Source organism: Dipodomys merriami, unplaced genomic scaffold, assembly GCF_024711535.1.
Source record: "Dipodomys merriami isolate MVZ:Mamm:240054 unplaced genomic scaffold, mDipMer1.0.p SCAF_679, whole genome shotgun sequence".
NCBI classification, from domain to species: domain Eukaryota; kingdom Metazoa; phylum Chordata; class Mammalia; order Rodentia; family Heteromyidae; genus Dipodomys; species Dipodomys merriami.
The window spans coordinates 426,863-454,377 of NW_027206267.1; the positions used below are offsets into that span (position 1 = coordinate 426,863).

Genomic DNA, 27,515 nt, shown 5'->3' on the forward strand with positions numbered 1-27,515 from the left:
CACATTGTTTTAGACATTGGTCTATCTCTCTTACTGGCAGATAGTGGTTATAGTATATAGTCTGTGTAGCTAAGACATTTTTTTAAATCACCATTATTCAACAGAGTAGATTATAGTAGGAGCTCAACAAATGGTTGGGGATAGAGAAGGAATAACTAGTTGCTGCAAATTTAATAATGTGCATCAAACCCTTCTCCCATATTATCTTCTTTATTATATCATTTGCGTTCTGTCTGTGTTTATTCATTTAACAAGTATTTATTAAGCTCTCTACTATCTAACAGGTACTTGTCTTGGTGTTAAGGACACAGCAGTTTTCATATGTGTAATTTTAAGAAACAAAACAGCCATGTTAATTGTTGATACATTTTTTGAGAAAAATAGGAATGTATATGCAAATATGAGTTATGGGACTTCAGATAGTGTTTTGTTTTAGATAAAAGATCGAGGAATCACTTTGTGTTAAGGTAACTTTTTCTTTTCTTTTTTTTTTTTTTTTTTTTTTTTGTTGGTCGTGGTACCTGAACTCTGGGTCTGGGCACTGTCCCTCTGCTCTTCAGCTCAAGGCTAGTGCTCTACCACTTGAGCCATGGTGCCACTTCCAGCTTTTTCTACTTATGTGGTTCTGAGGAATCGAACTCAGGGCCTCATGCATGCAAGGCCAGCACTCTACCACTGAGCCACCTTCCCAGCCCTGGTAACTTTTGAACAACTAGCAAAGTTAAGCTTAAGAACTGTAGTTACAGAAGAGAGTATTCTCAAAAGAGGGCTGGGCCCAAGGAAGGCGCATACATGACATGTCTAAGAACCAACATGGCAGACAGTGTATCTGGAAAGGAGTGATAACTATGCTGAATGACTTAGAGGTTAGAGAGGTACTAGAGAGGCAAAAAAAAATGTCATGTAATTCTCATGGGAAGGCCATGGGAAGATCTGGTCATTTTATTATTAATAAGTAGGGAAGGCATGGGAGGAACTAGATGAGAAAAAAGTGATGTCCTGTGGAATGCAGACTCTAGTAGGGCAAGGTGGATGGAACAGACTCTTTAATTGCAATAGTGGAGGAGAAGGATGATGGGGAGGGATGGTGGAGGATTCGACTAGGGTGAACTTCAGTGGTAGAAGCCAGATAGGAATTTAATTTAAGAAAATTTTACTGGTGTATTGAAAGTAGGAAATGAGATAAAATAATTATAGGTTTTTGGGATAACTGAAGATGCTACTCCTTAAGGTTGGGAAGGTTATAAAAGAAATAGGTTTGGATAGGAAAATGAAAGAGTTTCCTTTATATATTATGTCTGAGATTCCTGTTACTACACTCAATAAAGTCATAGAGTAGGGAATTTGAGTGAGTTGTTTAGAATTCAGGGCTAGAGACAGATATTTGAAGGTTATTAGCATGAAAAATAGTGACTGGACTCATAGAAATGGATGAGTCATTATTATTTTAAATATTGAATTGTTTTTGTTTGTATTCCAAAAGTGTAACCTAAAATATACATCAGACTTCAGTCATAAGCTCAATGAGATTCTCTAGGAAATAAGAATCAGCAGGTAAGAGATAAGATCTGCTGAGTCTTGGCAGACAAATAGAAATTGTGAGGTCAAAATAATTCAGCAAAAGAGGCTTGGAAAAAAAATAGCCACAGAGACCAATGATGATGATGATGATGATGGTAGTAGAAATTAATAGAAAGTAATGTTCCAGAACTAGGCAGAGAAAGTGGCTCAAGAAAGCAGAAAAATGGTTCGAAGGGTCAGATGCTCATATATCCAATGAAGCCTGAGAATTGATTTCGTAGGTTTATTATTGCCACTGGATTTGTTCAGTTAGCAGGCATCTTCATCTCTCTGTGGTATACAGTTGGACTGAAGTTCAAACACAGAGACTAAGTCACTTTCCCAAAGTTCAGATGGCTTTAGAAAGAGGAGTTGTGACTGAAGCACAGGTCTGACACCCCCAAAGACAGATACTTTCCCCCCGTCCTTTGGTTATGGGGTACTCATTATCCCCTACGTAAAGCATCTGTGTTACAGGATGAGATCTGAGCTGCCATTTCTGCCTGCTGGACTCAGTGTCCTGAAGCAGGAATGATAACTTAACTTGGGGGTGAGGGCAATTGGGTACCTCTTCCCACAAAGAGAGAGACTCCAAGAATAACCACCTGTAAGTGGAGGGCACATCCTCCTACAAAAGACCTTAATATCATGTTTATACAGTATCTAAAGGCTCTTTGAATTTGAGAGGGACATGGCTTTTCTCACGGTGTTTTGTGTATAGCTACTCCTTTGCCTGCTGATGGATGCAGTATCTTAATCTGGTGGCCCTATGTAGCTATTTGTCTTGTAGTCAGCACAAAGAATTTCTTTGCTTTTGGTCCTCTTTTTCTTCCCAAGGCCCTTTAAGTTTATGTTACTTTGTCTCCTGTCCAAATGCAATTAATTTCCTCTATCTGGTTGCACTAAGAAGGCTCTGGATATTGTGAGAGGAAGGAAGGTGATCAGCTCTGAAGAAACATTCAATCTCTCTGTGTCTTCAGAATAGTAATGGAAAAGGCTATCTAAGACCTTTTAGACTGTCAAAATTAACCTCTACAAGAATGATTCCCATACAAATAATGCTAAAAGTGTGTCTGTCTCTTTCTGTCCTGTTTTCAGACTAGTGAGGGGTAGCAGAGGCTCCAGGCTCGGGATGTAATAGAAAGAAAAATCTTGAAACACTATACCCTGGTTTTTACAAAGTTCTACAACTGAACATAATAGGGTATTAGATTTGAAAATAATTAATATGGTTTTGCTCTTTGAACCTCCTCCACCCTCACGCAGACAAGGAAGTAGGCCCCTTGATAATCAGGCCATTTAGGTCAAGGCCATGTAGCAAGCTTAGTGGCAAACCAATTATTAAAAGTCAAGAGGTCTGGGAAGGTGGCTCAGTGGTAGAGTGCTTGCCTTGCATGCATGAGACACCACATAAGCAAAAAGAAAAAAAGCCGGAAGTGGCGCTGTGGCTCAAGTGGTAGAGTGCTAGTCTTGAGCTGAAGAGCTGAGGGAACAGGCCCAGAGTTCAAGCCCCATGACTGGACCCCCCCCCAAAAAAAAAGTCAAGAGTCTCAGTTCTCAGTCTGGAACAGGAGAAACGTAAGTTTTATAATAACTAGTTTATAGGAATATTATGCCATCATCAGCCAGGACACTGAAAACAACCCTGATACTTAGTCCTGCAACATAGTAGCATGAGATAGGGCAAGTTCAGAGGACTTAAGACATAAAGCAGTTAGCTATATTCAATCTTGGGAAACCAGAAGCCTTCAGCTAATTTTTCTTCAAGCAGTCATCACAAGTTAAAAGTAAAATAAATGCAGACAATATGTAGGATGTAGGTGTGGGAAGAAAATGCCATTTCTGATTCAAAATTCTCCAACTCGGACTCTACTTAAAGCCCAGTTGAGGACTTCCGTTTCCATTGGCCATAGCTGGAGCGTAAGTAGGAAATGACTGGAGGACATGGAACCTTAGTTTCTTGAATCTCTGTGCTTGCATCTGTCTTAGGCTAGCAGGTACCATAAGTCATTAGCATGGGTTGAATTCCTTGTGGTCATGGTGAGCTCAGCCGTGGACTCTCCAAGTTTTAGGAGACCAATATCTCAACTAACACTAAGAATCTTGGAAGACTTAGCAGAAAGAACAAATCAAGAGGAAATGTACTAGACTTCCTGCTCCTACTTTGATACAGAAATGTTCTTGGAAGCACCTTCGACCTTTAGGTCTTTGCTTTGCTGTTCACGTTGCAGTTGCTTCCTTTTTCTATTAAGTTCCAAAAAGCAATAAAGGAGCTGATGGGACAAATAGTATAAGTATACTCTGCTAAGATTCTCAAAGAATACATTATTTTCCTTGTATTTGAATAAAGTATTGGGTCCCCCTTGCTCCTGATATCATGGTCCATAAAGTTTGTAAACTCTTTCTTTTGGTGGTGGTGGTGGGTGTGTATGTGCTGGATTAATTGAGGCATGAAACTTGTTCAAACCAGTGGGACACTAAGCCCTGACTTGGCTTGCAGGCAAGAGCAGCTAGCAAGCAAAGTATGAAACCTAAGCCTGTCCTAGGATGCCACCCAGCAGTGGCATCATCCCAGCTGGATTTGCCACAGCCACTGGCCAGAGCACCATTAGACAGCCGCAGCAGATGGACTTCTCTCCCAGTGTTGTCTGGAGCAAATTAGGAGCAACAGCACAGCTGTCTCTGGACTTTCCATGTTGCCATAGTGAGACAGTTCTGGCTATCCTGAATTTGAAAGATTGCTACTCCCCCACCGTTCCCCACCCCTTTGTATGCAAGGTGAGAGTCAGTGCCTCAGAGATAGGCATAAATGTTCTTTGCCTGGTCTTACTAGATAGGCCTCGAAGCAATTGCTCAGGCCTCCTGAGCAATTTCCCCCTTGATAATTGTTCTCCCTCCACTTTTTTTTCCCCACAAGTTCTCGGTAGGTAGGTCATGCTGGCCTTGAACTCCTAATTCTCCTGCTTCGTCCTCACAAGCGTGTGCTTGGGGTGGGTGGGTAACTACAGCTGTGTACCACCATGCTTGACCCCCTCCCTAAATTTGCCTCTTTTTACAAAAAAAAAAAAAGAAGAAGAAATTGGCCTCACTCCTGGAGGGTTTGCTGTACATTAAATTAGCAATCTGATATAATTTTATTGGTTTATGCCTACTGTATAGATAGGTCAGAGAAGAGATGGAGCAGGCAGTCTGTGATGCTGGTCTGCAGAGCCCAGAAAACCAGAGATGCAGAGGTAGAGGTGAGAGCCTTAGGGACCAAAGGTAAGAGAAGGGGAGAGAGAGCGTGCTTTATATTGGCATTCCCCAAACATTTGCGTGGATGGATACCACTCAACCACTTGAGGAAGTTTTTTAAAAACCTAAAAGATGCTAGGAGTCCCTCCAAGGGTACCATAGTTTCGTGAGCCTGGGTGCCAAGCAAGTGTGAGCACTATTTATTCCCCTTTAGTAGCCTCAGCCATTAGGATGGCCTGCTGTTCCTTTAAAAAGAAAAAGTCCTTTTAGGGAAAGGTCTACCAGTGTTAACTTAGTCTAACTCATTGATTTTTCTAAGCCAACAATAGAATGCAGCAGGGCAAGCAGATTAAAATGAGGAAGACCTTCCAGACCTGCGGTAAACGAGGTAATCCCAGGTCCCTACCTCAAGGGATATCCAGGTATCTTAAGATGGGTTCGGTTTCCAGTGGTGAAGACCTTGCGTTTTCTTGACCCTCGTCATCTTTTAAGCCTTGGAAGTCTTTCAGTCTCTGACAATCCACAAATACAATATCCAAAATGCAATCTGGTGCCTTCCAGTAAGCTATGCTTATGAAAGCCAATGAAATGATGGAGGTTCCTTGTTAATGGCAGGGTGTGGCTGGTGTTCTAGAGAGTGGGCCAGATCAGTAAAAAAAAACCAAAACAACAACAACAACAAAACCCACACAGTTCTATAGTATACTAGAAACAATATATAACCTTAAATGTCTCAAGAGAAAGAAACGGGAGTGGGACAGAGAAGAGGCAGTGGCGAGAAACGGGAGTGGGACAGAGAAGAGGCAGTGGCGAGAGGACGGAGAATAGATACCTCTTTGTTATTCCCCAAACACTTGGTGATATTTGGGATTTTTACTGAGTTGATCTGCTCCGTGATTGAAATGATTCAAATCTGAAACCATTTTAGCATGTAACTTGTATCAAACTATAATTGGTCCAATATTTGAAGCAGTTTGGATTTTTTTTTTTCATTTAATGAGTTCCTTGTCCAGATCCAAGTGACTGTGAAATCATTTCCAAACCTGAATTGCTTCAGACTTGTGACTGTTTCTGAATGATGATGGCTTGGGTGGATGTTTTGTGGAGCCCCGTGGATCTATGTGGGAGGGCTAGAACAGGAGCAGCAGTGAGAACCTTACCACATTTCAACGCTCAGCGGCTTGAATAGCTCTGAGGCTGGATAGTGCAATGCCCCGAGACCAGAGAGCACTGTCTTCATCCTTGAAGTGAATCCTATCTCTCTTTGTGACTCCGTGCAAGATCCTGATCTCACAAGGGTAGCATTTGGCTGAGTTGTTTCTAGCTCTCCCTATACTTTTTGGCTATAAGGAGTAAAACAAGTTCATGCTGGGCTTGTGTTTGCATAAGACAATATCAGAGAAAGGGCAAGTTCTATGTCTGGAAAGGCTCAGGATAAGTGTTAAGACCACAGGCTGGTGATAATGAATACAACTCAAACAGTTTAACCAATGACTTTGACCTTATGGAGAACACAGTGTCTTCTACAGAAATAATAAATTCTCCATGCCAATAGAAACAACCTTCTTGAAAAAGTCACAGGGTTGGGGTTTTTTTTTGGTGTTTTTGTTTTTGTTTAGAATCTTAAGACTATCAGTAACTTGTACATGTACCAACCATTTTGATGTGAGTTTAAATTTTAAATGTTTGCCCTCACTTTAGTAGCATATATTAATTATACAAAGAACCTTCGTTGTTATATTTCCATATAGGAATATAATGTTCTTTGATCAAAGTTACCCCCTCTGTTCTTCTTTCATATACTATTTGTCCATTTTTTTTCTTTTTTTGGGGGGTCCGGTCGTGGGGCCTGAACTCTGGGCCTGGGTGCTGTCCCTCAGCTCTTCAGCTCAAGGCTAGCACTCTACCACTTGAGCCACAGCACCACTTCTGGCTTTTTTCTTACGTGGTACTGAGGAATCGAACCCAGGGCCTTGAGCATGCAAGGCAAGTGCTCTACCACTGAGCCACCTTCCCAGCCCCTATTTGTCCATTTTTGTCTACTTTTAAAAATAAATTTTGAGGCAGGCATTGGTGGTTCATGCTTGTAATCCTAGCTTGTCAGGAGACTGAGATCTGATTATCATGGTTTAAAGCCAGACCCGAGTCTCCAGTTAACCACCAAAAAAGAAGACAGAAGTAGAGCTGTGACTCAAGTAATAGAGTGCTAGCTTTGAGCAAAAAAGCTCAAGGACAGTGCTTAGGTCCTGAGTTAAGCTCTAGGACAGGTCCGTGCACGAGCACACGTACACATACATACACACATACACACATACACACATACACACACACACACACACACACGCATCATCACAAAGAAAGTTTTAACAAGATTATTCTATTGTCATACATGCACAAAGCACTTTCATCATCTCTATCACTCCTTTAACCTTTCCTTTTACCCTTTTCCTATTTTCACCCCTTAAACTGTCCTCTACTTTGTTTCCCATCCAAAGAGGATGGCTCATTCCCCCTTTCCACTTCATGAACAAGAGGTAAAACAATGAATGATTTTTAATCCAGGTAAAACATTGAATGATTTTTAATCCATTAAAAAATGTAGAAAGAGGGCTGGGAAGGTGGCTCAGTGGTAAGAGTGCTTGCCTTGCATGCATGAGGCCCTGGGTTCGATTCCTCAGCACCACACAAACAGAAAAAGCCAGAAGTGGCACTGTGGCTCAGGTGATAGAGCGCTAGCCTTGAGCTGAAGAGCTGAGGGACAGTGCCCAGGCCCTGAGTTCAAGCCCCAGGACTGGCAAGAAGAAAAAAAGAAGAAAAAAAAGGGGGGGAGGGTGAGAAATTGAGTATAGAATGCCTAGATCAATCTTATTGAGTTGATGCAAATGTTTGAAAATTAATTTACAGCCGGGCCCAGAGTTCAAGCTCCATGACTGACACAAAACAAAAAAATGTAGAAAGAATAGTTGCCCTCTTTAATTTCCATAAACAGTGTCAAAGTAGGTTGGATAAATTGTATCATGGGAACTCTAGACTTTTTTCTTTGCTAGCATAGCTGAAAAGAGAGTTATATTACTATTTGGGAATATTCTGATTAAAAACATATAATCAAGGTCAAATAATCTCATGTTTCATCAAAACTGTGGTTCTAGGTAGAGATCAGAGGTGAACAAGTAGTGTTGTCTTTGTTCAGTTTGTTTCAGTTAAAAACTAAGAAGTATACAGATTTAAAGATCTATTTAGGAAAGGTTTTCCCTGGTTTTGTTTGAATAATTAAATTCTATAGACTCTTCTTGGCATTAGTCAAAAGCTTCTAGGAGTACTAGTTATATTAAATTATAAATTTAGGATTATCTGCACCAAAGAGGAAGCTGTTGTGATTTGTTTAAGTTCTTTGGTTGGAAGGCCTCAGTGTGATAACTTTTATTGCTGTTTTAAATATGTGGATGTCATCACACTAATTGAAGGCCAGGTTCTGTTACCTTTTCTTTACTCCCCTGAAATAAAGTAATCCAAACTTCAGATGTCAAGGTAAAGGTCCTAGCTTCTATATTTGGCTTTATATGACATGAAGTAAAGACAAGAGACACTAATTGTGTTATCTCTGTATCATGTTCAGATTTATTCTGAGAACCTTGGAGAAAGACTTTGTTTGGAGAATTTTAATATTCCTATTGCAATTAGTAGCGTTGAAATGAAACATATTTCAGTACTTGTGGCAGCCACTTAAGACTTTGAAATTCTTTTTTGTCTTAATCACTAAAGTCCTGAAAAAGATTTGGTATTTACTTAATTTGGCTGGTGGTAATACCCAACAATTAAGAACCACAATGGATAGAATATGTTGATTTTGAAAAGCCCATTTTCTTTCCACTACCACTCATGGCAATAAGCTTCTTTGTTTAGGGAAAGACTAAACATTGAATTCCTACCAATAGTATGAAATGTAGAAAATTTTGAAGTTGTAAGAACTTCAGTGTAAGAACATGGACAGAAATGTGTCATCTGCTTCTTTGTGTGCTGCTGAATTTATCTTGTAAACAGTGGGAATTATCTCTGCCAATCTCTAAGCTTCAGTGTCAACATCTGCAAAATACAAGCTATTTATCTCCTAAGATTATTGGGTCTGATAATAGAGCACATTTTTTTTTAGAAAGGGAACTGCCAATTTTTGAATAGTATGGGACATACTTTGTAGAGACCAGGGTTATTTTATACTTAATTTACTTAACACTGTTTGGCTACATGTAAATTTAGGATTTGAAGGTAATAATTTATTAATAGATTTTTGTCTAGGTCTCCTAGTTTTAGCTCATTGATTGGAGTCAAAACAAATCCGTAGAGAAACAAAACAGATCTCCTTTTGAAATACTTTTGTACTAAGTTAATAATTTCCGAGCAATCAGGAATACACACTGATTTAAGTTTATCCAAATGTAAGAGTAGTTTTCTCAGCAAGTACATAGCAGTGTTTAAAAATATTAGACATTAAGTAATGAATATTTATGACCAATCTAAGGGCTTCTTCATGTAGATATCTATAATTTCTCATGAAATTTGTACTGAAGTTCAAAATAATATTATCTGTCTAGCTCTTTCAGTATAAAATTCCATAAAGATAGAATAAAGAGAGTATGAGGTAAGAATTATTTAGTTGGGTATGTCGGCCCATATCTACTATTCCAGCACTACTCCAGAGGCAGGAGCAGGAAGATCATGAGTTCAAGAATAGCCCAGGCTACATGGCAGGACCCAGTCTCTAAATGATGAAGTAAACAAATTTGTTAAGTTTGAAAAGAGTCAAGTGTCTAATCGAGAATAATCTTATAATCTGTGAACTTTTAATGTAGTCATGAAGGTACACAGATAGTTGGTCTTTGTGGAAGATCATATTTAAAAATCTATAACCTGCCAGGTGCCAGTGGCTCACACTTGTAATCCTAAGCTACTCAGGGGGCTGAGCTCTGCAGATCATGCATGGTTCAAAGCCAGTCTTGCCAGAAAAGGCTATGAGACTCTTATCTCCATGAAACTACTCAGAGGAAGCCAGAAGTGGAGCTGTGGCTCAAGTGGTAGAGTGCTAGCCTTGAGCACAAAGAGCTCAGGGACAACGCTCAAGCCCTGGGTTCAAGCCCCAGGAAAGGCCAAAAATAAAAAAATATATAATATTTCAGGTATTGCAATGGGTCCACCTGTATCCCTATTTAAACAATTTTTTTCCCTTCCCCTCCACAAATATACCAACATCAAATAGAGTGAAAACAGGGGTTATACTGTGGGGGAGGGACATACAAAGCAACAAAGAAATCATCTTATAAATATGTTAGAAACAGTAGCAAGAAACAAAAACAATTTGAGTCCTCATCTTGGGGTTCATGAGATATACAAGACGTTATGTTGAAAAACGAACTTTACAACTTTGGCAGGAACGTGGGAAGATTGGAGGGGCAGGGATGGTAAAGGGAAACAAAGGAGGAGGCAACAATGCTTGATAAGAAATGTACTCATTTCCTTGCTTATGCAATTGTAAGCCCTCTGAACGGTATTCACAATAAAAAAACTTATCAATAAAAATAATAATATTTCAGATATTATACTGGCATTCAGTTACAGTTTACTAGGTGTGTCATAAAACAAAACCAAAGGACTGAAAAGAAGAGGAAAAAATAGATAACAGAAACAGACCAACAGAAAACTTAGATATTGGAATGACCAAATAGAGACCTTAAAATAATTATGATTAATATGTCTGATAAAGCATAAGACAGCTAGCCATTCATCAAACTGTTATATGCTAAAATATATGAAAAGGTAAATTTTGGCAAAAATACAATAAATTAATAAATTAATAGACAATATACACAGAGAAAAGAGGATTAGCAAGCTGAAAAATAGTTCAATAGAAAGTAGAATGAAGTCTACAGGGAGGAAAAAGTATAAATGTTTCTAAAAGAGACAAGAGACAGAGACTCTTAAAAGCTTAATATAAATGTAATTTTAGAAAATAAACTAAAAGCAAGTCTACATGATTCATCAGAGTAAAACTGCTGAAAACAGTGGAAAATGAGAAAACTTTTAAAGAAGCAGAGAAAAACACATTAATCTTCAAATAAGCAGCACTTACAACTAACTTTTCAACAGAAGCAGTGAAAGCCATGAGATTGTGGAATCACATATTTGAAATTCTCAATTAAAATATCCCTCAAAAATGAAGGCAAAATAAGTAGTTTTTCCAGACAAATAGGAGCTGATAATTACTCACTATCAGATTTACACTGAAAGAAGGAAATGATCCTGGAGAGAAATATAATCAGCACAGTGGAACAACAATAGAACGAGTAACCACAAGGTAAAACAAGGTAGATATTAATCACTTAGTGGGATAATACTATGAGTTTTAATCTGTATGTAAAATTGAAATACATAGAATTAAAATATTAAGATCTTTGTGTTGTCCAGAATGTCAGGAAACATTCATAAGAAAATTTTAAGCCAAAGGTACATGTTGTAATGAAGGGGAATATGCAATAAAAGATAAATTAAAGGGTGTTACAAAGAAATAAAAGTGAAAATGTGGTAGTTACAATTTTTCTAGAAGCTAGTATTGACACACTGAGCTGGCACAGAATGGTTCACTGACACTAATGAACTCATTTGTGACAATCAGCCACACATCTTGTGCATCCCATGAAGAGTAGAAGGTTCTGTTGGCAGGTAAATTAAGGCTACTCAGCTTATCATTAACATTGTTGATAAACTACTGTGGACTCATCTAGGCACCAGGACACCACTCCCCCACCCACCAAGGGGAAAAAAAAACAGCTGAGGTATAGGAATAGGTATAGGAAAAGGCAGTTTCCAGGAATGCCTGCTTTCATGTCTCCAGACCCCAATTAAACCTCCAAATCTTGAGAGCAACATCCCCACCCCCAAGGAAGCAGTTCATTCATGAATCTGTGTTCTGATTCATTGTGAGAGAGTTTTTTCACTTTGCTAATTCTTACCAAGAACCTTTCAACCCAGATCCAGTGGTCTGGAACCCATGATATCTCAACTAGATAAAAGCATAATTTTAATATGTAGTAATTTTAGAAATAAATACAAAAATAATTTGATAAATTTCAAAAGTAGGGTTAATACTTCTAAATATTTTAGCATTTGCTATTATTATAAAGAATTACTTATTTTTTTATTGATGATAAATAGAAAATTTCAGAGTGGTAAAATGACCAATTAAAAGAGTATTGGTAGCTGGGTGCTGGTGGCTCACGCCTTGTAATCTGAACTAGTCATGAGCCTGAAATCTTAAGATTGTAGTTCAAAGCCAGCCTGGACAAGAAAAGTCTATGGGACTCTTATCTCCAATTAGCCACACACATGCAAAGAAAAAGCCACAAGTGGAGTTGTGGTTCAAGTGGTAGAGCATTAATTAGCCTTGTGCTAAAAAGCGCAGGCCCCAGATGCTAATCAATGGATGAATGAATCAAGAAAATGTGGTACACATACACAATGAACTTTAACTCATCCATTAGAAAAAAGGATGTATTCCATTTGTAAAGAAATGGAAAGAGTTGGGCATTGGTTGTTCAAGCCTGTAATCCTAGCTACACAGGAGGCTGAGATCTGAGGATCACAGTTCGAAGCCAACCAGGTAGGAAAGTCTGTGAGACTCTTATCTCTAATAAACTACTCAGAAAAAGTCAGAAGTGTGCTGTGATTCAAGTGGTAGAGTGCTGGCCTACCACAAAGAGGCTCTGTCCTTACAGTGCTGAGATCCTGAGTTCAAGCCTAGGACTGGCAGAAAGCAACCAAGCCAGGAAGGAAGGAAAGGGAAGGAAAGAGAAAGAAAAAGACTTGTAAAATGTAGTAAGTCAGAACCATGGTTTACCTCATATGTGGAAGCTAGAATTAGCCTATAAACCTATATAAATCTATAAATTAACACATTGGGCGGTATGCAAGTGATTACAAATGTATTAACGAAAATAAGATAGATTCAAGGAGAACTCAACAAATAGTGTAATTTTTTAGAAAGGCAAAGTCAAAGCCCAACAAAAATAAGTACTGGGAAATGGGTACTTGCAAAAGGTGGAATGAGGGTTAGACGCATGAAGAGAAGAAGCCTGGGAAATGCAGTCAAGAATTCAATTGTATATACTACAAAATTAAGAAGAGCAAGGGAAGGGGTGGGGATTCTTGTATTCCCAAACTGCTTTATTACCGGCAACTCCTTTATACAACTACTTAAAGGTCTTTTAAGGGGGAAAAAAAAGGCTCAGGGACAGCATCCAGGCCTTGAGTTCAAGCTCCAGGACTAGTAAAAACAGACAAAAATAAGATCATTGATGACTTAATAACTTAATTTATATATGCAAAATACAATGGTCCTAACAATTCTAAAGGATAAGCTACTGAAATTAAGTGGAAAACAACTCTATACTCCCAGTCACACGCTAACGTAAGTATTTCAGTAACTCATTGACTACACTAAAAAAATGGGTAAAGATATAGAAGTCCTAAATATCTCAATAAATTGAAGGTTATTTAGGCACAATATTCAGCACCTACAGAATGCACACTGTTTTCAAATGTGCATTGATGATTTTCCAAAAAAGGATATATGCTGGACAGTTCAACTTGCAATAAGGAATTGAAGTCAGAAGATATTTTTCTGACTCATAGTAGGAATAAACTAGTAAGAGATAAGCAGATGATTGCAAAAAATAAAAAAAATTGTTTCAGAAGGCTACTCAGCAAGAGATAGGCTGAAACACTTTAGTAACAGCGAGCAAATGTATAAAAGCTTGGCCAAGCCATCAGCCTTTCACATGAAACTTTTCTTTTGTTGTCTGTATGCTTTAGCCAAGATATTTATCAAACTTGATTCTCCACTCTTCTTAAAGGACTAATAATTCCACTGCCCCGTAGAAAGAGAAAGCTCCATGGACTTCCACAGCAAACTCCCTATTTCTACATAGAGGAAATTTTATATTTATAGCTGTTCAGTGTATATTTGCATAAGGACAAAGAGAAGAATCCCAAGGAGGCATTGGAAAGGAAGTTACACAATGCTCTGTTTCCCCTTCTTAGGGACCAGTCAGTCCCAAGTTTTCCAGAGAAACAGGCTGAACAATTAAATGGGGTAGACTGATGTGACAAATAATATTCTCTGAGTGAGCAGATTAATGAACTTCAAGGTGAATATGCTCAAGTAGTCTATTTTCCTGGCCGGTGCCGTCTCATCTTTGACGTAGTAGATGACAGCGTATAATTAAGATGTAGTGCTTTGAGGTGAGGAAGTCAATGAGTCAAAAACAAAATCTGATTGAATTTTGGGTGACTCAACTGTCGTGACAGGCAAACAGATTGGGTGGGTACCCAATGCCTCAGACCTTCCACAGTGCTTTCCTGGGCCAATTTATCCTGTGTGGATTTGTCATTAAACTGAAGAAAGAAAATGACTAGCCTGAATCCACTGTTATCAAACCGTCATCCTAGAAATCAGGAGGAGGTGATCCTTCACAAAGTGCAGGACGCCTACTGTTCTTCATGTGGATGGCTTCTCAATGGTACATGATTGTACTTTCTCCTATGTTATGACCCTCTGCCTCTTCTTGTGCTGTTTCCACTTTCTAACACCCTCCTGCTCTTCCCCTTCCTTCTTCTTGGGGTTTGAACTCAGAGTTTTGAACTTGCTAGACAGTCACTCTACCTGCAAGGATCCTTCACATCCATCCCAGGGGACCACCTGGAGGCAGGCAGGCAGGCACAGGAGAAAGATTATTTTAAGGTTTATTAGAGGGGCCATATTTCCCAGGAGAGGAAACACATGACATCCATCCCTATTCAGGGATTAGCAGGAGGGTCTAGGGGGCAGGAAGTGAGGTAGGTGCATGCTCTGGGCAGAGAGAGGGTGTGGCCGGATGTAATGGCGTGAACTCCAGGACAAGGAGGAGCTCAGATATGGGTGGAGCCGAGGATCAAAGGCGGGCATAATGCTAACACTACCACTTGAGCCCTGCTTCTAGCCCTTTTTGCTTCGGTATTTATGTTTGGGCCAGCCTAGAATATGGATGTATTCATGTGTATGCTTCCTTTTAAAGTAGATAAACCCTCTTCCCAACCATTTATATTTGTTATGTGTACACAATATTATTCAGACTGAAGTCTGTAGTAAAGCCTTAGATAGTAATGAAATCCAAGATAATATTTGGAATCTACTCCAACAATACAACAATACGGGCATTACAGTGGAGTGCTGTTTTAAGACCAACGGTGTGACTGGGTCCCTGGCACAGGTGCATTCACTTCCAGACTTCCTTTGGTCTATCCCAATTAACATGTCCGAACTGTCAAAGCCTCCAGTAAAGACTCTTCCTCGCCTTCCAAGAACAAGAAGTAAAGAAAAATAAACTAAAAGATATTTTCTTCTCCATCTGTCAGAGAGTTACTAGAGTTTGTTCAATGTCTAGAGTCTGTGTTTTGGTTGGTCCTTTGGTTTAAACTCACTTTACACTCTGATTCATCCTCCTCCCGTCCCATTTGCTGACCTTCTTCCACCTCCCATCACATTTTGAAAGGTTAATCCCTGGCTCCAATCACTGGCAGTCTTCTTTCTTATGAAGCATGGTTTTCATTTCCTTACTTTTATAAACTGGTAACCATCCAAGTTTCCTCCAAGGGCTGTGATGTGTGGTGCATCAACAAGCCATTTAAAGCATTACTTCTTTGGGTTACCCATTCCTGAACACAAAATGAGTGGAACCAGGAATTGTCAACAGACATCCAACCCAAATCTGGAAGGCCTCTTAGGAGAAACTGGAGGAAAAGATGTCCTTACAAAAGATAAGAGATGTCGGATTGGCTCTATTAGTGTGTTGGAGGTTCTATAACAAATGTAATTCCTCTGTTAGCCCTAACCATTATCACCTTACTCTTAGGCACAAGAAGATAGATTAAAGGCTATATATGTTGAGAGTCACAATTGAGAAATAGTATGGGCTCTGGAGCTTGTAGCCTCAGTTTGAAAGTGTGGGACCATTATCATTCTTACCTCTGTGTGAGCTACAGAAAGTCCTTCAACTTCTTGATGTCTTGTTTTATCATCATTGCAACAAGAACCACAATTCAACCTTTCTCCTAAGGTTGATTGTTAGAAAGATGAAACAACCTACCATAAAGTACTTATCCTAGGTAAAGTACATAATTTTATTTGCCGTCTGTGGAGGTTGGGGTGAGTTACCTAGTGGCTAATAGAGATAATCTCTGAATCTGTAAAGATACAAGGAATACATAATATCAAAGATATAAAAGAAAAAAGTGATATTTCACAGCCTGAGCTCTACTGTACACTTACATTGGTCTTGGGTGTATTCCTACCTCATATCTGGAAGCATCTAAAATGGACCAGGTATAGCTTTTTTTTCTTCTCCCCTACCCTCAGAAGTAAACAATTCTTCTTTGTTTTCTTTTATGAGTCTTTTCTTCTTTAAAAAAAATTGTTAGGGCTGGAAAGGTGGCTCAGTGGTAGAGCGCTTGCCTCGCATACATGAGGCCCTGGGTTCCATTCCTTAGCACCACATAAGCAGAAAAAGCCAGAAGTGGCGTTGTGGCTCAAGTGGTAGAGTGCTAGCCTTGAGCTGAATAGCTGAGGGACAGTGCTCAGGCCCAGAGTTCAAGCCCCATGACAAAAAAAAATTGTTAGTAGTTGTACAAAGGAGTTGCCATTTAACAGAGAGAGCAGTTTGTGAATACAGCACATCTTGATCACTGTCACCCCTCAACATTTTCACCCACCCCTCCCAACCCACTCCTTCCCTTTTCTTTGTTTTGTAGGATATACATTGAATTCTTAACTACATTCTTGACTTCTCCTCTTCATGTGTCCTACCCCTCTCCCCTTGTTCCCACCCCATCTCTTGCCAGTACCTTATTTTGTTGGGCTTTGACTTTGCCTTTCTAAGCAATTACACTATTTGAGTTCTCCCTTGAATCTAACTTATTTTGGCTAATGCATTTGTAACCACTTGCATGCCACCCAACATGTTTACTTTTAGGTGTATAGGCCAATTCTAGCTTCCACATAGGAGGGAAACCATGGGTCTGACTTATTCCACTTAATATAATTATTAATTCCACTTTACAAATATATAATATCATTCTAATGGATGAGTAAAATTCCATTGTGTACATGTACCACATTTTCTTGATCCATTGAGGGGTATCTTGTCTGATTCTATACCTTGGCTATGGTGAATAGTGCTGCAGTGAACATGGATGTGCTCGTGGCTTTACTGTAACCTGGTTTATGATCTTTTGGATTAATCATCTTTTATTCTAAGATCAGAATATTAGAGGTATATGTCTGGCAAGTGGTTTGACATTATAGTGGCAGTAGATAACAAAATACACTTATTCTATGCCTCTACCATCACTATTACCTTCTCTGCACACCACACACACACACACACACACACACACACACACACACACACACACACACACACACACACACACACACACACACACACACACACACACACACACACACACACACACACACACACACACACACACACACACACACACACACACACACACACACACACACACACACACACACACTTAAATTCAACATAAACTCAAAGGTTTGTGTTGGGGGTCTGCCAAGGAATCTTAATTTGATATTGCTTCTGTCTTCATCAAACTTTGAGTTTGATTCTCAACTCTACCCCCTTCTAACTCTGACTTAGCAAAAAACTAGAGTCTCTTCTTTCATTTTTATCTTTGTAAAGTGAGAATTATAATAGTTCCTACATAAGAAATTAGTTTAAATTATATGGTGCATGTAACATGCCTGGCATTCAGGGTACAGTCTTTAATAAATATTAGTGCTATTGGCTTCATGTTTATTTTCATTTTAGAAAAAGAGGTATCACAAGGCCAATCTGAACCCCCAAGGCAAAGGCTCTTTTGTTCAAAGACAAAACAATTGTATTTTATTCAGGGATTCATTAAAAATATCTGTGAGATATTAGTAATATAATAATCAAGAGGCGGAAAGAAATAACCATTCTTTGTATTTCTCCTAGTGACAGGCTTATGGGAAATTGTGTCTCTTTTTTCTTATTTGTCAAAAAATTCTAAAAACTCCAAATTTGGCTTTTCCCAAATCGCTGTACCAGCTTACATTCTCTACAGCAGCAAGTAAGGTTGCTGGATTCCATCCATCTTTAGACTGCCAGGGTGCTATCACTTCAACTCATTAACTGACAAACCTAGACAAGCTAATTTGTTTCTTTTTATGTGAAATTGGGATGATAAAATAGGACTGGTCTTATTGTTCTAAGTTCCTTGACACTCTCTCTCTCTCTCTCTCTCTCTCTCTCTCTCTCTCTCTCTCTCTCTCTCTCTCTCTCTCTCTCTCTCTCTCCCTCTCCCTCTCTCTCTCTCTCTCCCTCTCTCTCTCCCTCTCTCACTCCCTCTCTCTCTCCCTCTCTCCCTCCCTCTCTCCCTCCCTCTCTCTCTCCCTCCCTCTCTCTCTCTCTCTCTCTCTCTCTCTCTCTCTCTCTCTCTCTCTCTCTCTCTCTCTCTCTCAGCAGTATAAGAGGTTGAACTCAGGGCCTTGTACTTTCTAGGCACACACTCTACTATTTGAGCCATGCTCCCAGTTCATTGCTGTAGATATTGTCTAGATTCTGCTATGCTCCTCTGAAGAGTAAGTTTAGTTTTAGGAGATTGTTCATTTTATTCAGTATCCCAACTCTATTTTATAGTTGGTAGGCAGATACCAGATATGCTATTTAAAGGCCACATAGAGTCTTACTTAGGCAAGGAGCAGCTAAGGCAAAATTAAATATAGATGTTTGGAGTGCTCCCTTTTTGTATCTTTTTCTTTTTCAGAGTTTCCCCTTTAATTTTCTGTTCTGACTTTCCTAAAGTCTTTCTTACACTTCACACCAAAAAGATGGTTGCTTTCTGCTGCTGCAGCTGCTAGAAGGAATAGCCTGAAAGCTTGCTAATGTCATTCATGAAAATTCTCCTTTCAAGAGATCTTGAAATCAAGAGTCTTGATTTTGGACACTCTCCAGTTCTTTAAGAAGATTAAAAATGTATGTATTTACTGTGTTTTATTATTGCTATTTGAGGAAACATTAATCCAACCGTGATTACCTAGCATCAGAGAAAGCTGGAATTCCATGTCTTTTTGTGTTGTTGTTGTTGGTCATGGGACTTGCACTCTGGGCCTGGGTGCTGTTCCTGAGCCCATCAGCTCAAGGCTAGTGCTCTACTACTTGAGCCATGAGCACCACTTCCAGTTTTCTGAATGGTTTATTGAAGATCAGACTCTCACAGACTTTCCTGCCCGGGCTTGCTTTGAACTGTATCCTCAGATCTCAGCCTCCTAAGTAGCTAAGATTACAGGTATGAGCCACTGGCACTCGGCTCCATGTCTTTTTATCTGAAGTGTTTTAACCTTCTTCCATAGTGTTCTTGTACTGCAGAAAATGGGCATGACTCAAAGATGGGTAATGCTATTTTTTGAGTGAATTTTTTCTAACAAAATTTTAAAAATTAAAAGGTAAATTTATGGGTCATTCTCTATGGTTCTTGTTACTAGGCAAGAAGAAGATTATAATGCTTGTCTGTTCATTTGTAGTGATAGTAAGATTTGTCACGCTTAAGCTGGTTGGAGATTTTTCCCACATCCTAGGAAAAACTCAAGGTTTCTCAAGATAGCATTGAGAAAAGAAATAGCTTTAATAGGATAGTCATTACATGCATGCATACACTGGCATGGAGAAACAGGAAAGAATTGAAGAACACTCTCTAATGTGCTCCTAAGAAACTTGAATTTAGTACAGATTGGAAAAGGAATATGATAACCTAAGCACATAGAGAAGGCCTAAGAGAGCTCCAAAAGAGTCCTTATAAATTTATCTCTATTAACATTACAGAATACTGAGACTCACTGGGGCTTTATAATGAAAATTGCCTCAGATGTCACTAGTTCAATGCTAAGTTTTCCATAGGACAGTTTGACCTTTCTGTGTTGCCTGTTACTACCCTCACTAGTTACATGATTTCTTTCCTTTTTTTGGGGGGGGGGGTCCAGTCGTGGGGCCTGAACTCTGGGCCTGGGCGCTGTCCCTCAGCTCTTTAGCTCAAGGCTAGCACTCTACCACTTGAGCCACAGCGCCACTTCTGGCTTTTTTCTTTTTGCTTATGTGGTGCTGAGGAATCGAACCCAGGGCCTCACGCATGCAAGGCAAGCGCTCTACCACTGAGCCACCTTCCCAGCCTCCATAGTTACATGATTTCAATAATCTCAGAAACCCCTGTTGATATTGATATGAGACTACATCTTGTTCATGACAACCAGAATAAAGTATGAATTCATCCTCTTTCACAATAACTTGTAGAGCAGATATTTTTTGGACTGAATGTAAAGAACAAAAAAATGCTTAGCCTATTCACCTCTGTGCAGAAGTGTGATCGTCTTCCCCCATCCAGTCAAATATATTAGATACACAAAGTGGAATCTATTTCCTTTAATTGCAAAGGAGAAGAAAATAAAACTTCTATGCCCTTCCATAAAGATTAAGGGTGAGCATCAACTCTGGATGCTCAGTAAATGTCATATAAAGAAGAACAATGCATTTGCATGACCATTGTCTGATACAATAATGGATAAAGTCAGGAGGAGTATTTATATAAAGAGTTAAGTGTTATCACAAAGAACAAGCATCTAACTTGACCATCTTATAAAAATGCTCAAAAACAGGAGAAACATCTTAAAATAAGCCTCAGTGCACACAAGACAGCCAACTTGAGAGAAACCAAATAAAATTATTTTTAAATGTTATACTTTGAAGCCGATAGCCTGAGATCAAAGACAGTGGCAAGTTGCTTATCTAAAGTATCTTCTTAGAAATTTGGATGACAAAAATAAACATCTTTGTTCTTAGCCTTAATCATTTACACTAAACCCACAACAGAAGAGGATTGGTAGTCCATAGCAAGTAAACAAAAACTGGTGGTACTGAAAAGAATCTGCTTCAGTGATTTGCATGATGCAGAAAGCCACTCTTTTAGAACTAAATCTTTATTTTGAAACCACAAGGGATCTTCATGCCATATCATTGGATGTATTTCTTATTGTGTTACTCATCTGGAGCAAAGAGTAGGGGATTATCTCTGTGGATCCACTTGGAATCATTTAGTTGTTTCGATTCAGGAATCAGGGGTGATAGTGCCTAAAGATAAGTAAGAAGAAATGAAGTGCAGAGAGCTGTTTAATCATAGAAAAAGATATGGAGATAGGGATGTACATGTCTTGTAGTATCACCGGGTTTTATATAGGTAAAAATTAAGCAGTGGGAAAAGAGTTAACAGGGCAGGCAAAGGAAAAAAGACAACAGCCTAGTGATGGCTAATGATGGCTAATGGTTCTTCCAGAGACCAGGGCAAAAAAAACCCAAAAAGCAAAACAACAACAACAACAAAAAACCTTGCTTGCATGATCATTTTACTTGTAATAATTGTTTCAGATACTGATTTGTATATAGATTCCATAACTTTGTTTCAGATTTACTTAATCATAATCTTTAGGCTAAGGCCTGGTAATTTTTTTTTTTTGTCGGTCGTAGGGCTTCAATTCTGGGTCTGGGCACTGTCCCTGAGCTCTTCAGCTCAAGGCTAGTGCTCTACCACTTGAGCCACAGTGCCACTTCCAGTGTTCTTGTGGTTCATTGGAGTTAAGAGTCTCACAAACGTTCCTGCCTGGGCTGGTTTTCAACTGTGATCTTCAGATCTCAGTCTCCTGAGTAGCTAGGGTTACAGGCATGAGCCACTGGCACCTAGTTAGTCCTGGTAAATGTTTGCTCATCCAAGTCTGATGGTCTCAATCTGAATTCCAGGCCTCCAGTCAATAGAAAGTTAATGCCAGCAAATGCCACCAGTGGTGGCAACATGCAATTCTTATGTCCCTTCTGTTTGCCTGATAAACCAGTAATAGCATCCTGAGCATGCTACCTTCATTTCTTTGAGCTGCCTTTCTGAAATCTTATTTCACGGTGACAAAATTGTTCTCGTTCTGTGTAAATAGGCAAATAGTGATGAATTATTATTACCTTCATGTGTGGATGGGGGAAAATAGGGCTGGAATCTGAAGACACCACTACAGATGTTTCAAAGGCATGATTTAGTGGAAGAGGACATTGCTAAACCAAAGAAAATTAAATTACATCATTTAATTGTTTTAGAGTCACGGCAAAATTACAAAGGTACAGAAATGCACTATAATCCCACTGCCCATGATTTCTTCCATGATCAGCATCTCCAATGAAAGTGTTAAATTTGTTATACTCTCTAAAACTACATTAAAATGGTATGGCCATCCAAAATTCATAACTTAATAGGGGCTCACTCGATGTTGTATATTCTGTGTGTTTGGAAAAATGTATAATAGAAGGATCTGCCATTGTAGCTCCAGTGCAGGATGTTATCACTGTGTTATTATTATCTCTAAAGGCTGGTGCTCTACAGCCTGAGCCATACCTCCAGTCTGGTCTTTTGCCTTCTATCTAAACTTGAAAATCAGTTTCTTGATCTCGATAAAATAATGTTTGGGGATTTTGATTGGAATTGTATTAGTCTTCTAGAGGTCAGGATAGGAACAACTGAGTTCTTGGCAATATTGATTCCATTCATGAACATTGACTATCTCTTCATTTATTCAGTTCTTTGATTTTATCAGAATTTTGTAGATTTCCTCACTGCTAACATTTGCAACCTGACTGTCTCCCTATAGCCCATGTGTAAAGGCTTACTCTTGTTTCTAGTTCCTTAAAGGTGAAACCTGAAATCTTTGGTTTGAAGCCATCTTCTTCTTGCTTCTTCTTTTAAATAAAAGCATTTAATGCTGTAAAAGTTTCTTTAATTATTTCTCTAGTGACATCCTAGAAATCTGACACAGTGAATTTTTATTATCATTTGGTTCAAAATACTTCCTCATTATTCTTCTCATGTCTCCTTTAACCCTTGGACTACTTTGAATGAAAAGTCTTTAATGTTTTGGTTATATTGGGAATTTTTCAGAGATTATTGTTTTTGACTTATAATTTAATTACATAGTTGTTAAAGAACATCCTTTGTATAGCTGTACAATCTATTAAGTTTTATTTTGTGTCCCAGAGTATAGTCTGTCTTGAGAAAATTTTCTTGTATTTAAAGGAAATAGCTTTCTCCGGACTTGAACTCAGGGCATGGGTGCTTTCCTTGAAATTCTTTTGCTGGAGGCTAGCATGCTACCCTTTGAGCCCCAGTCCACTTCTGGTTTCTTCTGGGTAGTTTATGGAAGAAAGAGTGTCACAGACTTTGCTGCTTAGACTGGCTTAGAACCTTGATCCTCAGATTTAAGCCTCCTGAGTAGGATTACAGGCGTGAGTCACTAGAGCCTGGTGCATTCTGTTATTTTTAACTAGAATATTATACAGACGTCAATTCAAGTTGATTGATGATACTATTCAGATAGGCTATACACTTAATGAATTTCTGTCTGGTTAGCCTATAAATGGCAGAGGGGGGGCATCCAAATTCGCTACTCTAATTGAGGATTTGTCTGGTTTTGTTTCTGTTGATTATAGTTTAAATATGGTTTGTCTGAGCTCACACAGAAGTTTTAATTCCCAGAGACTTAATGATGAAGCCTCTAGGAAGTGATTAGATTAGTTCGTTTTATTTTCCTTTGACTATTTATACTTTATGCTGTTCATCTACTGTTTTCTCAGCTGCTTCTTTCACATTTCTAAGAAAAATCTGCTGTCATTCTTTTTTTTTTTTTTTTTTTTTTTTTTTTGGTAAATTTTTTAATTTATTTTATTTATGTGGTACTAAGGAATTGAACTCAGGGCCTAATGCATACTTAGTAAGTACACTCTACCACTAAGCCACTAAGCCACATTCCCAGACCCCCAAAATTCCTTCTTTTCCCTTTAACTTCTAGCCTAGCTTGGGGGTGAGGGGGCTTAAAGAATAGTAAAGTTTACAATACGTAAGGAATACAGCTGGTTAATATTCAGCACCTCCAATGTTCTCAACCTTGCCTAGATTTCCTGGGTTATCCCACAGAACTATTCTGTAAGACAGAAAGTTCACCACTGTCTAAATGAGGAATGGACTATTTGGAGTTTAGACTCTCAGCTCTAAGTGGCAGGCCAAATTGGAATTGTCAAAGCAAGCGCTGCTTGTCTGAAGTTTTCAAGGTCTGGACAAACCGAAGTTGAAGAAGTAGATCTATGGTAGAAGAATGGCTGGTCAGAACAGGTCAGTAGATGGCATGGTAGAGAGGTCAGGACAAAAAGCCCATGTGCTCTCTGAAGATGGAAAGAGGAGTCAAACTCAGATGCACCGATTTCCAAACCAACTAGTTTTCATGGTATGTAAGGTGATCCATAATTCCCACATATCCCTATGTTTTTGCAATAAACATCTTTTCCTTTAACTCAGCCAAGTGACTTTATACTTCTTGCAGCCCCGAAGGCTTCATTAGACAGGAGCTGAGCCAGCAGTTTTATCACAATGTGTTCTCGGACAGAGGAAAGGTAATGTTAGGTCCTGGCTCACAGCCTGGCAGAAAGCAGTCTTCAGAGTCTGACCCTCACCTCCTTTTGAAGGAGTATCCAGAGGTCACCTGCGCTTGTATAGACATGGCTGAAGTTTCAGGCCTGAGAGCTGAGCCTTGGGTCCTACCTGAGGGGGCCCAGTCTTTTCGAAATCAAACAAAAAGAAGTGGCTGTTGGTCAGGTCCTTATAGAGGATCTTGAACCCCAGCTTGGTTACAGCCCTCAGAAAGGCCCGAACATCCTCAAAGCGGCTGCTCACCTCGGCTACCTTCAGGAGACCCCCTGGCTTCAGCACTCGATTTGCCTCCTCTAGGAAGTCCCTGATGTTGGTTCCCATCAGTGAAAGACAAAACACAGCCACATCCACAGACTCATCTTCTAGAGGAACCTGGGCCATGTCACACACGGTGACCCTAGGGTCCAGAGAGGCCAAGTCAAAGCAGTGCACAGGGTTCCGGACACTGGACGCGAGGCGGCAATCTCCACAGCCAAAGTCAGCCACCACCAAAGACGCAGGCCGCTGGCGAAGATCCTTAGCAATTCGATCTACTGGCTGTAGTGGCCACTTCTTCACTTGGTTCTGGAAACCTCGATGGTAGAGAAGAAAAGCCTCAGGGTCTTCCTGGAAGAGGCGTTGGGCAGCACTGCTGGGTCCCGAGTATAGCTGTTCATTGAGGTAGCGAAACCGAGCCCCATCTAGCCGCTGTGTCATACGAGCTCTCAGGGCCTCTGCCCGAGCCTCCTGGCTGTCTGGTCTGGGAGCAGGAAGCACCTCTGTCTCCTCTGTGGAGGCCTCAGCAGGAGCCTGACCCGATGGCTGAAGTGGCCGAAATTTGTTTTTGTGTTTCCGCTTGTTTTTCTGTCGATTCCGCCACTGCTTGCGGCTCAAGGTATGGGGGGCAGTAGGGGAAGTCAATCCAGGGCTTGCCTTGGGTGGGTCATCTGTAGCATTTTTCTCCAAGACTTTAAGACCTGATTGATCAACATTGTGCAGTGGCTGGGTTAGGTTAGAAGGGGCTTGTTTCTGGCACTTCTTCTTTCTTTTTTCTTCAGCATAGTCATTGTCAAAAAGAGTCTGTTTGTAGCATTTCTTCCTTTCCACTTCCAGGTCCTCAGAGTCACTGGGAGGTAGACTCTGTGTTTGACATTTCTTCTTCCTTTTCCCCCCAACTCCAGCAGAAGCACTGGGAAATGAAGGCTTTGGGGAATGTTTCTTCTTCCTTTCTCCATCTTCCTCTTCAGAGTCACTGCCAGGTAGGCTCAAGGGTTTCTGGGAAAGAGATGCTGCTTCTAGGGCCCGTAATGTGGCCAAGAGCTGGCGGCGCTTGCGGCCCTTGACTTTGGGGGCTGTTGCTGGCGGGGCCTGGGAGGTCACCAGCCCGAGGCCCGCGACCACAGGCCCCGCTTCGGCCCACTCGGGCTCCTCGAACATGAGCACCGCTCTGCTGTCATTCTTTATTATTATGCTTCTGTATTTTTCCTGTGGCTGCTTGTAAGATGAGCAATTTAATCTTTTTTTTTTTTTTTTTTTTTGCAATTTGATCATGATGCCCCTTAGTCCCTATATATATAGGGACTATATATATATATATATAATTTGGGCTTAATTGAGTTTCTTGGGCCTGAGGATTTTAGTTTGATCAGTATTTCCACAAATATTTTTTTCTGTTTCTACTCTCCTCTCATTCAGAGATTCCAATTGCAAATATATTACCTAAATTGACCCACATTTAAGCTCTGTTCATCTTTTTTTTTTTCTTTTTTGTGTTTAGCTTTGGATAGTTTCTGTTAAAATATCTTTGAGGCTACTCATCTTTTCTTCAATTTCTGATTTGTAATTAATCTCATTTGAATTTTTTTTTTTCCTGTCAGAAGTTGTGTTTTTCATTTCCAGGGGTTTTAAATCTTCTTTATATTGTCCATATCTCAATTAACTTTTGGAACATTTGAAATGCAATTATAAAAAACTGTTCTCATGCCCTTTTCATTATAATATCTGTGCCAGTTCTTGGCTAAAATATTTTTCCCTTTATTATAAGGTAATAATTTCTTGGATTATTTTCATGCCCAATAATAATTTTTATTATAGATATTGGGAGTTATCCAATACACATTCTTGGATTCTGGATATTTTTGGATTTCTAAAAATATTGTTGAGTATTATTCTGGGAAATAGATAAATTATGTTGAAATGGATAGATCTTTTTTGGTCTTGCTTTTTGATTCACAAGGTAGAGCAGAGCAGTAGCATTTGTAATATGGCTAGTTTTTACTCACTGTTGACACAAGACTGTTCTGAATACTTTGATGTTCCATGAATTCTGAGGATTTCCAGTAATGGTTGGTGGATATTATTTCTATGTCCTTGTTAGCTCTGAACCATCTTCCTCTCATTCTTTAGTGATAATGTCCCTATCCTTGAGCTGTTTTTCTCACATATATTTGCTGGTAAATACAATGATAACTATAACTATAACTATCACCATATACTTGATATGTACTCAGCTTCTATAATTTCTTGCTAATAAACCTATCAATGAAGCAGTATGTCATTATAATTAAGTACTTCACTGATGTTTCTCAGTTTGTGTAAATTTCATTAGTATAATTTGCAGTAATTGTTCAATTCTTTGTTTTAGATGAAAAGTTCGTTCCACTCTGCTCCTTGGCTTTTGCATCCCAAGGAAAATCTTATTTGGTTAATGGGTGTGGTATTTCATCTGTAGATGAAATACTCAGGAGAGTAGAAGGATTGAGTGAAAGAATAGGGATCATGAAGCTGTAAGAGGAGAAAGTCATATGAATTTGGATATCTAATAATAAGTTTTGTGGGGGGTAATTTGTGAGTCATTTTACTTCACCTTCAGAACCTTCCATTTATACTTTGTTACTCACCAGATTTCCATTTTAGAAATTAATTTTTGTTATAGGCACTTGGTATATAATGAGTCTGAACTGTAGATGGCCTGGTTAAAAATAGAGATGTCCGGGCTGGGAAGGTGGCTCAGTGGTAGATCGCTTGCCTTGCATGCCTGAGGCCCTGGGTTCGATTTCTCAGCACCACATAAGCAAACTTGAAAAAAAAAAGCCGGAAGTGGC

General features: G+C 39.4%; 2 protein-coding genes across 3 annotated transcripts in view; one reads left to right on the forward strand and one right to left on the reverse strand.

Moving 5' to 3' along the window:
* The window catches only part of LOC138815882 (tRNA-uridine aminocarboxypropyltransferase 1-like), a 134,855-nt gene that overhangs the window by 69,629 nt on the left and 37,711 nt on the right, over positions 1-27,515 (forward strand). The window lies entirely within an intron of this gene.
* LOC138815879 (ribosomal RNA-processing protein 8-like) lies at positions 23,662-25,848 on the reverse strand. Its single transcript, XM_070005259.1, has one exon. It carries the CDS (start codon positions 25,846-25,848, stop codon positions 24,481-24,483), a length of 1,368 nt encoding a protein of 455 aa, XP_069861360.1. The 3' UTR covers positions 23,662-24,480.